The 10,260-nt window shown below is 41.6% G+C and overlaps 1 protein-coding gene across 2 annotated transcripts; it reads left to right on the top strand.

The window, feature by feature from the left end:
• Nucleotides 1–3,991: 3,991 nt before the first annotated feature.
• On the top strand, nt 3,992–9,595 carry clic3 (chloride intracellular channel 3). Of its 2 annotated transcripts, none has more exons than XM_056589500.1 (7): nt 3,992–4,205; nt 4,280–4,388; nt 5,633–5,739; nt 6,197–6,322; nt 6,460–6,566; nt 7,417–7,592; nt 8,304–9,595. In XM_056589500.1, the coding sequence occupies exons 2-7, from the start codon at nt 4,353–4,355 to the stop codon at nt 8,472–8,474; spliced, it is 723 nt and encodes a 240-aa protein (XP_056445475.1). In that variant the 5' UTR covers nt 3,992–4,205; nt 4,280–4,352; the 3' UTR covers nt 8,475–9,595. The 2 variants fall into 2 exon arrangements, with proteins under 2 accessions (XP_056445475.1, XP_056445474.1); XM_056589499.1 differs by having other exon boundaries at nt 4,009–4,205; nt 4,306–4,388.
• The last annotated feature ends 665 nt before the right edge of the window (nt 9,596–10,260 follow it).

Genomic DNA, 10,260 nt, shown 5'->3' with positions numbered 1-10,260 from the left:
TGTGATTTAACAAAGGTAAAGGGATCAAATTTAACATATGTGTTGTTTATATTACTTGCAATTGGGTTGAAGTAACCATTTGGTGAGTATTTAAAAAAAAAGTTAGATTATGTTGAATTAAAAGGCCTAAAATGCAATGGGTCCACCAGACCCGGCAGCACCTCCTGTGTAACAAAAACACGAACACCCTATGAGGGTTAATAGTAAACAATACACGTCTGAACAGAAATGTCATCACCCAAACAAATCAATTAAATCCCAATAGTATCGTCCCAAATTAATCCAACATGGTACCATAAAAGAGAGGACAGTACACCAGCAGAACAACAGATGGATTTACTTATGTGCTTCCAAATTAAGAGTTAGTTTGTTGTCTCTTTTTAGTTTGCTGTTTGAGGATAAAGCGTAGATCTGGTTATATTAGTGGACATTATCATGTTGTCAATAGTATAGTCTTATCTTCAGCATCTTCAGATCGAGGGTTCAGGTTAAGGCCCAATCCCATTTCTACCCCTTACCCCTTCCCCTTACCCCTTCAAAACAAGGGGGAGGGGTAAGGGGAAGGGGTAAGGGGTAGAAATGGGATTGGGCCTAAATCTGAACATCTTGGTTTGGGTGAGGGATAGGTCTGGTCGTCTGGTTAGAGGGTTAGGCTTAGGTCTGTACATCTGGGTTGGGGTTAGGTCTGGTCGTCTGGTTAGAGGGTTAGGGTTAGGTCTGTACATCTGGGTTGGGGTTAGGTCTGGTCGTCTGGTTAGAGGGTTAGGCTTAGGTCTGTACATCTGGGTTGGGGTTAGGTCTGGTCGTCTGGTTAGAGGGTTAGGGTTAGGTCTGGTCGTCTGGTTAGCGGGTTAGGGTTAGGTCTGTACATCTGGGTTGGGGTTAGGTCTGGTCATCTGGTTAGAGGGTTAGGGTTAGGTCTGTACATCTGGGTTGGGGTTAGGTCTGGTCGTCTGGTTAGAGGGTTAGGGTTAGGTCTGAACATCAGGGTTAGGGTTGGGGTTAGGGTCAAGGGCTAGGTTAAGGGTTATGTCTGGTCGTCTGGATCGAGAGTTGTGGTTAGGGGTAATTCTAGGCGTCTTAGAGACACTGTCCTTCCTGAGTGTTCGACTCCCAGCTCAAAGGTTCTGGGTTCGATCTCAAATCATTATGTCCATGGCCTGACCAGTAGGCATCCCTGACCAGGGTGGCCTAAGTTCCAAAGTGACGTGTATCGTAAGTCACTTAAAGTCGAGGTTCTCTAAAAGCATCTGCTGATTGAATGAGGAATTGTTCAAATCAATCAATGTTCAACCATCATGAGACATTTGAGACGAGGCCAGAGGTGACAAGTAATGAAATGCAAATACTTTGTAATCATACCTAAGTAGAAATTTTGGGTATCTATACTTTACTGGAGTAATTATATTTCCTTCTACTCCTTACATTTTCATGCAATTATCTGTACTTTCTACTTCTTACATTTAAAAAATAACCTTGTTACTCCAATTTCATTCCGGTGTCGTCCCAATGTAGTTACCCGCGAGCAAATCTTTTTTTCGTAGGATGGTAGGGGCAAGTTCCGCCTTTTTCGCCTCTGAGAAGAAGGGCTAGAAGGGCTCTCCTTTAGATCGTGTTTCGATTTGTCCTAGCTGTTTGGGGGAGTTTAGGGTTAGGGTTAGAGTTATTTTTAGGGTTATGGTTAGTGTTAGGGTTAACCAATCAGAGGCGAATCAGAGGCGAAAAGGCGCTACTTTCCCCACCAACCTACGAAAAAAAGATTTGCTACCCGCGATAAGAATTGTATCCCTGGCTGCGGAAGCGCGCGTGCATCCAGTGTGGGCGGAACTACACGCTACACTTTGAATGGCTGATGTATTCTGTTGATTATCAACAAGGTTGTAAAGTAGTAATTTATGGCATATCTGTCAAAATTTATGTTTTTATTCTTCCTACGTGTTTACGATATTTATTCATTCATTGCACTGCGGCCAAACTGACAGCTGTCTACTGAAAACCAGCTGATCGTATTTTATTCCTGTAAGCTTATCCACTTTTCAGTTGCATTCGGAATAGATAACAATAATAACATTGATCATGGTAGACCTAATAATGAGGGCCTATCGCAATTATAGAGCCTTTCATTACCCTGCTCAAATAAATACGAAAACAGTGAAAATATGGGATACTTCTCTATAATGCACACTGAATGAAGAATATACATGTTTCCTCTTTCCCTTTAGCCAAAGTTATAGACTGTATCTTCAACCTGCAAAAATATGTATCCCCTTTTCATTGTACTAAAATGCTTCCATTTTCAATAGGCATAAATGCGGCTGAAACATATTTCTTTGGGGGTAGTTTTGAACAGTTTGAGTATCTATCAACTTCTACAGAAGTATTTTTAAACCCTAGTATCTATACTTCTACTTGAGTAATGAATGTGAATACTTTTGGCATCTCTGGACGAGGCATGTGCCTGAAATGCCCAGTGTTCAGCAGTGACTCTCTAGTCTAATTTTCATCTTCAATATCATGATAGAATAGTCAACGGTTAATGTGCCCACGGTTGCCTTCTGAATTGGGGGCTTTCCATCTGTGGTTTAGTTTCACTCCAGAAGTACTAGTTCAGCTAGAAGTTAGAAGTTCAGCTGGCACATTTGGTGTAATGCGTGACTCATCCCTAAAGCCCGAGACATTTACCACATTATTCTACATTAACTATTAGAGGACCATGCTATTTGGACATAACTGCAGGACTCTGAAGTGTTGCGGGATGCTTTCAGAAATGTTGCAGCAGTGTTTCTTCAAAAGTGGTGCTGTGTAAATGAAAGACATTCAGGATACAGATGGTTCTTCAAAAAAGAGAAGGGGGGGGGGGGGCTCACACTAAGAACAAAAGTAGACTTTGTAGTATAGAAACTTCAAAACCCTATATCCTTCATGTATGTTGATAGTAAAGTGTTTGGTGCTCAAAGCAGCTCATTCATTTCCATGCAATTTGAACATCAGTTTGTGTTTCCTTGTACAAGAGACAATGTTACTAAACACTTGAATAAATGGGGGAGAGAAGATATACACCTCATATTACATTATACGTGTTAATAAATGCTAGTTGTAAATATTTAACTTATTGCTTATTATTTATTTGTGAGCCGTTCCAGTGTGTTGTAATAAACATTAAAACGGCTGCTTACACATTCTCGCCTTGTTTGATAATATCATAACATCTTAACAACTAATTCCGATGTCAATATGCTCGAAAGAATCAGAATTGATCTCTGGCACACTTGTTGTGATTTGTGGATTCCAACGCATCATTAAATGCAATGTTCACATGAATCACACACCCTACTGGAATTCAGTATTAAACTGAAGCTGGGACACAAAGCTGACCTGGGTTGAACTGCACTACTTTAGATCCCTGCACACACACATGGCTCTCGGTTAAACGAGAGCCATGTGTTACCTCTCCCTTTCTCCCTCTCTCCTTCTCCTGACCCCCGGTCTCCCGCTCTCCTGGTCTTCCTTTTCTCGAATTAACATGAGACACACGTGTGTTTGTGTATGTGTGCATGAGCGTCGCTAATGAAAACAAAACAACAGACAATGTGTCAGAGCGAGTCACTCATCTATTGTTCCCTCTATTGATGTTAATCGACCGCTCAGGTTTCACCCTGGGCCACCTGAGGGCTCACTGCCATGAAGGTCACGTGAGGTCACACCCAAGGTCACGCCTAAGGTCACGCCTAAGGTCCCGCCTAAGGTAGCGCCTAAGGTCACGCCCTCTAAACTTGAACTTAGGTTCCACCCTACGTACGAAGAACAATCCAATCTTCAGCGGGAGACGGTAGCCCGAGAGGCAAGGCCAAAGAGGAGGAAAAAGGAAAGCGCTGTGATCTCATGGATACAGTATACGGAGCGGTGGAGTGAGTGACAGAGAATGTGTTGGCAAGAAGGGAGGCTAAAGGAGGAGATTTCCAGATTTGCTGGTCTAACTGGAAAGTCTGGAGGGGGCGTGGGCTCACAGGCACAGCTTGACAGGTGTGGTGAGAGACAGACAGCGATAGAGAGACACAGAGAGAAAGAGAGAGAGAAGGAGAGACAGCACTCGAATTACAAGTGTTGCATCCTCCTCTTGGTGTCGAGGGAATCAAGTGTTGTCGGGCGGTTAGTTTCAGCTGACCAGACTTCAACCATGTCACTAGGTCAAAGAGACACACAAAGTAAGTACGCTTAGGGTTGTTGATGTGGTTGTTCTGTTGTTGTGTTGTGTGTTTAATCCCACAGTAAACTCCAGTTTTGTGGTTTTGGCAAACTGTGCAGGAAATACTACGTTTGTGAGTCCAAATGGAGAGGGAGAGGAGAGAGAGATGGCTGAGCCCCCAAATATTGAACTCTTTATAAAGGTAGGCCCCATATTAACCTCCAGATAAGCATACATTAATACTAATTCAAATGTATTAATAACTACTACCTCAAACACAGCTGTAGTTACAATAAGAACCCAAAATACTGTCATGTGAGAAGTTTCTATGGTTTTATTTTGTGCTTGTTCTTTGGCAGCATGATATAGCTAAAAAATGTCATTGAAATGTCAATGTCAGTTGTATCTCTAGCAGTATTGATGGTAGCAGAATATTTGTTGCATTATTATTTGGTCGACTTTTCTTTAGATGTATTCAGTGGCAGTTCAATAGCATCATTATAAAACACATGTATTTTAATTGAGAGGAAGAGGGATAATCAACCACTCGTGTATGTTTTAAACGGCAGAATCACAGCCGTAACCAGAGTGGAACAAGACGACTGGCCAGTTTTACCTGCGTTTCCTTCTACAAAATACCTTACATGCCAATGTCTCAAAAACCTTTCAGGAGAATCAAAGATGACACATTATGTAAATAGGTCTTGTTAATATATTGGGTGAAATGCTGTATTAAGATAAATATTCATCTGTCTATTAGTCTATCTTTCGGCCGGTCGGTTTGTTTAGACCAGGAATAATGGCTTTGTCCGAGTTTATAGATGTTTTATTTTACGTAAAACAGAGTGCAGCGCATGGTCAAACATCAGCCATGCATAGTAGTGTGCTACCTAGTGACTAGTTACAAGGAAGTTGTGGAGGGAAAACAACACCCATATGCAGATCATCTGAAGGGTCGATGTTTACTTCCCCTTCAACTTCCGAGAACTGAAATGCACAGTACACAAGTACACTGCAAAATACATTGAGCTGACTCCAGAAAGAACAGAAACTAAACTGATACACACAGGACATTGCTGGCAATCAGGCCTCCTTTTCCTGGGCTTTATGTTCCCACCTGCATGAGCAATTAGCTTAAAGACACAAACAGCCACCGATTAATGAATTAACTCCAGGTAATAAACGAGAAGGGAAACCAAATTAGACCGGAAAGTTGGATTCACTGAACTTGGGAAACAAAACCAAGGAGCACACACAGACATAGATATTAGGTTGTAGCCCCCACTGCTAATCATTCTTACACATTTGTACACCTCTGTCTGTCTGTCTGTCTGTCTGTCTGTCTGTCTGTCTGTCTGTCTGTCTGTCTGTGTGAGTGTGTCTGTGTGTGTGAGTGTGTGTGTGTGTGTGTGTGTTTGGGTATGTGTGTGCATATGTGTGCATCAGGCGAGTGATGATTGTGCAGGTGTGGGAAACTGTCCGTTCAGTCAGAGGATCTTCATGATTCTCTGGTTGAAGGGTGCGACCTTCAGACTTACCACCGTGGACATGAAGTGAGTCAAGTGCCACTTCCACACATTCTCCTAAGACTCCTCTTCACCACTCCTTCTTTCTCCGTCATCATTTATGTCTTAAAAATTGCAAGAAAAAACATCATGCCACAGACCAGGCCAGCATGAAACACACATAAAAAGTCACACACATTAGGAGCAATAATGATAGCAATGCTAATGTTTTTAAGCAATACTTCAATTGTTAGGGACTCCGTCCCTGGTGTTGCCATTACGTATTGCTTTCTCAATTTCTCCAACATTAATTCAGAAAAAATCTTTTCACATTAAACGTTGGGAAATTTCTTTAAAATACTGATCAAATTTTTTTGATTTACATAATTGTTTGACACCTAGTTTGACTTTGGGATTGAGATTTTTCCCTACTTACCTGGTGGTTAGGGAGATCTGTTTGCTGGTGTCTCACAATCCTTCTCTGTTTCCGACGTCTTCCTCACAGGGCCCCTGAGGTTCTCAAGGACGTGGCCCCGGGCTCCCAGCCCCCGTTCCTCGTCTTCAACGGGGAAGTTCGCACGGACACCAACAAGATCGAGGAGTTCTTGGAGCAGGCGCTGTCACCGCCGCTGTGAGCTTAAACACACAACGTGGACACGCTCTGGTCCATTGAGTTTCAGTCCTGTACTCAAACAAAGTGAACCATGACAGCTCTGAAAGCAAAACGGCCCAACCACACCAACTAATACCTTATGTTTCTCCTGGCAGCTACCCCGAACTGGCTTGCAGATACAAAGAGTCCAACACAGCTGGCGATGACATCTTTCTTAAATTCTCAGCGTACATTAAGAATCCAAACCCCGGACTGAACGACAGTAAGAGAAACTTAATCCTTACTGAGAAAGCATTTTGTTGGTGGCGTTTGACAGGCACAGACAGACCCCTCATTGTTGTAACCTAACCACGAGAGCCATGTGTTAACCTAACCTCTGTTTTGATTTAATGTTCAAGGTAAAAAGCCAAAGGGGAAACATTGGGTCACTTTACTATTGAGGGACTTGAAGTGCTCTGTTTATTATTTTTGCGCGTTAAAAAATGTCAGTAGGATGATTAAAAAAAGAACTGAAACAAGAGAAAGTAGTTCCTCAGGTCAACCTGAGCCCTAACGTAGTAAACAAGACACAACACAGGCTACAGCCAACAGTTCTATTTCAGGCTACGCCTTCTGCAAGCTTTCTGCAAACATGCTGTAGAAAAGCCACCCACTGAGTTAACCAAATACAATATGAGACAACCACTACTTAGATGGTACACAACCTTTCAGTTTTTCTCTTGCTTTTGCAAGAGTAAAACTGAAAGGAATTGCTCTTGCTTTTCTGTGTAGCATGGAAATATACATGGAATAATAATAATGGGATGGATATGAACATAGTCACGGATACTTTTGTTTGTTACATTTGGGATGAAAGGCAATAATTGAACACCTAATACATAGCCTATTAGGCTATAAATAAATAACCTAAAGTCAAAAGCGTATTTAGTGAGAAATTGTATTTTAATACATATTTGCTTCTCTTTCCAAATGAAAACAGTGCATTCAAAACACTAGGTATACTAGTGTTGAAAGCCCAGTAGTGCTCAGGGATCACACTAGGTAGGGCTCAGGGATAACATTTAGTGTATGTTCAAAGAAGATGACTGAGGGATCCTCAATGTGCCTTTCAGTGCTGGAAAAAAAGTTCTTGAAAAGCTTGGCGAAACTGAACGACTACCTGCTGACCCCCCTCACTCACGAGCTGGAGAAGAACCCCAACGGAGGAGAGTCCAGCCGGGCCTACCTGGACGGAGACGCCCTGACCCTGGCAGACTGCAACCTGCTCCCAAAGCTCAACATAGTCAAGGTCTGTAGAGGAAGCCCCATAGAGCACACTTTGACTCTCTGTCTCTTACTGCAATACAACTCTTACAGCTACTTCAGATAGCAAGCTCAAGTTATGATTTAACTCACGCATTTGAGTTTTTCAATACTTTTTTAGATTCATTTTTATGTGTATAGCCCTTAATGACAGTTACAGTCTCTAAGAGCTTAACATGCCATATCTTGATGAGACCCCCTTAGCCCTAACCCCCAAGAGGGCAAGATGAAACTCTCTTTATTAGCAAGGAAGTAATCTTGAAAATGAACACAGTATTTGATAGCCCTCATTCCTTGCAATGGGTGAGATAATTTACATAAATAAACAAACATTTTAAATAATTTATTTAATAATAATGATTAGACACACAAAACATGTAGACAACTGATAATTTAGTGCCTACAGAAACACGCTTCCACACAATCAGAAACATACACATATTTAGATACAGACACTGTCACTCATCAACCAATTCAGCATCAGTCCAGATTACAGCAACAGCAGCTGCTTTGGCACCCCTAGGTCCCAATCAAAAGACTAAAGAGGGGGGTTTGGAATACCAATTTATGTCTCTCTGTTGTGCTCTTTTACCCTCATCTTCAAACCTCTTTTTTAACGCAGTTGTGGAGTTTCATGTCATTTATTGAATCTATAATACATATTTATTTCTGAGGCGTCTCTGATCCTTTCCTCCAGACGGTGTGTATGAAGTACCGTGGCGTGGATATCAGTCAGATGAGCCTCCTGCCGGGTCTAACGCAGTACCTGGACAAGGCCTACAAGCAGGACCAGTTCTCCCACACCTGTCCGCCTGCCTCAGAGATCCTCTGGGCCTACCACACAGTGGCCAAGTACCTCAAAAAGTAGTCCGCCTGAGGGACTACCAGGTGGTCTAAGAGAAAGGCTAGCAAAAGCAGAATGATGTGCACTGAAAAAAGCACTACAATTTTTTAGGAGAGATTAAGGGAGATCAAATAAGCTCATGTCCGATTCGCTGCTTTACAATTGGTTGATTTAAATCAATCAAGTGTCCAATAGCTATGATCCTATTAGTAATAGGGATTTTTGTTGTTTGCTGTTAAATAAATAGAAAATCAAGTTATATTTCTTAATCCATTGCTCATGTTATCATCTGGAAGTATATTGTACGATAAAAGAGAAGAAAGCATGATGACGACCGGATTGTTTGTATTAAACAGCATTTAGCTTTTCGATCTTGATGGAAGAAATAATGGAGGAAGAACACTCGTTGACAACAATGTAGACGTTTAGGTCATCACTTATTTTATGAACACTAACATAAAACATATTTTACTACCCATTCAAAGTTTTTTTACCCATAGTTAGCCATGATTGTCCAGTCAGTGTACAAATATGTATGATATAGATGACCTTTTTACAGCAATAATCATCCTGTGATTCAGAAAATGTGGCAATGTGTACGATTAAGCCACACCCAGTAAGTACGCAGGAGACTTTCAGAATTAGAATGACTCAGTCACATTAAACTCCACCGCACCGTGCAATACATTTTAACCAGTCTGAGCTCTTTTCTCTTGAGTTTCGAGTAGCCTAGTCTTGAAACTCTTTAATGCGCTATCATCACACCTTCTGTGGTGTGTCTGTGGATCTCTCTGTGGCGCGAATTGACTCAGCGTAGCGTAGCTCAGGGGGCCGTGAGTGGGAGGGGTTTGGGAGTGTCGATGGTAAGATGAGACACGCCCCCTGCAGGACGTTCTTGTAACAAAGAGAGGTACAGGCCGGCTAGCCTTTTTTTGTTCTTGTAAAATATATCGGTTTATAAATTGTGATTTCATTGATAAGATAATTAAAATATGTATCTATCAGCATTTACTACAGATATGTCTAGGTAATATGTCTGAGTATTGCAACTTTAATAATACTAACTTTGAACATTGTTCAAAATTTGAAAAGGTATAGAGAAGTGTATAAATTAATAAAGAACATAAATGTATAAATGAACCGATCTTCCTGATTGATTATAAAGTGGCAAGTAGCCTAGAATAAATATTGACATGGTCTTTACAAGAAAGCACATACACACACACACACACACACACACACACACACACACACACACACACACACACACACACACACACACATACACACACACACACACACACACACACACACACACACACACACACACACTCTATATGTATATATAGTGTGTGTGTGTGTGTGTGTGTGTGTGTGTGTGTGTGTGTGTGTGTGTGTGTGTGTAGGCCTATATATATATATATATATATATATATACATATATATTGTTACGTATTTTAATAACACAAGCTGTATTTCCTTCACTTAACCAATAGGGGGTAGGACCAAACATATTAGCCGTAAATACTACACATAGCCACAAGGGGAGCAGGACATTACTGAAGGCTGCAATAGATACTTTAGCCACAGAGGGCAGCACCACAGACCAGGCGAGGAAAGCCGAGGATTACGTCACACCGGTTCCTCACAATTCTTCCGTCCGCGCTGCTGAGTCCATAAAAAGCCTCCAGATCGTGGAGGCCGGTAGAACTCTCTCGGCAGCGAATAGTATATATATATTTATACCACGGTCTGCAGGAATACTCGATTCTGATTTGATGCAGGGTGTGCATTAACTCCTGATATACGG

The sequence above is a fragment of the Gadus chalcogrammus genome, chromosome 4, assembly GCF_026213295.1.
Source record: "Gadus chalcogrammus isolate NIFS_2021 chromosome 4, NIFS_Gcha_1.0, whole genome shotgun sequence".
Taxonomy (NCBI): Eukaryota; Metazoa; Chordata; class Actinopteri; order Gadiformes; family Gadidae; genus Gadus; species Gadus chalcogrammus.
Note: the sequence above shows the minus strand (reverse complement) of the source record. Positions and strands in the feature narration are given on the sequence as shown.

Bases quoted from the DNA above. Each gene is read 5' to 3' on its own strand.
- clic3 (XM_056589499.1), top strand. From the start codon at position 4,178: ATGTCACTAGGTCAAAGAGACACACAAA. The intron at 5,740-6,196 runs GTGAGTCAAGTG...TCTTCCTCACAG, and splicing joins CTTACCACCGTGGACATGAA to GGCCCCTGAGGTTCTCAAGG. The intron at 6,323-6,459 runs GTGAGCTTAAAC...TTCTCCTGGCAG, and splicing joins CAGGCGCTGTCACCGCCGCT to CTACCCCGAACTGGCTTGCA.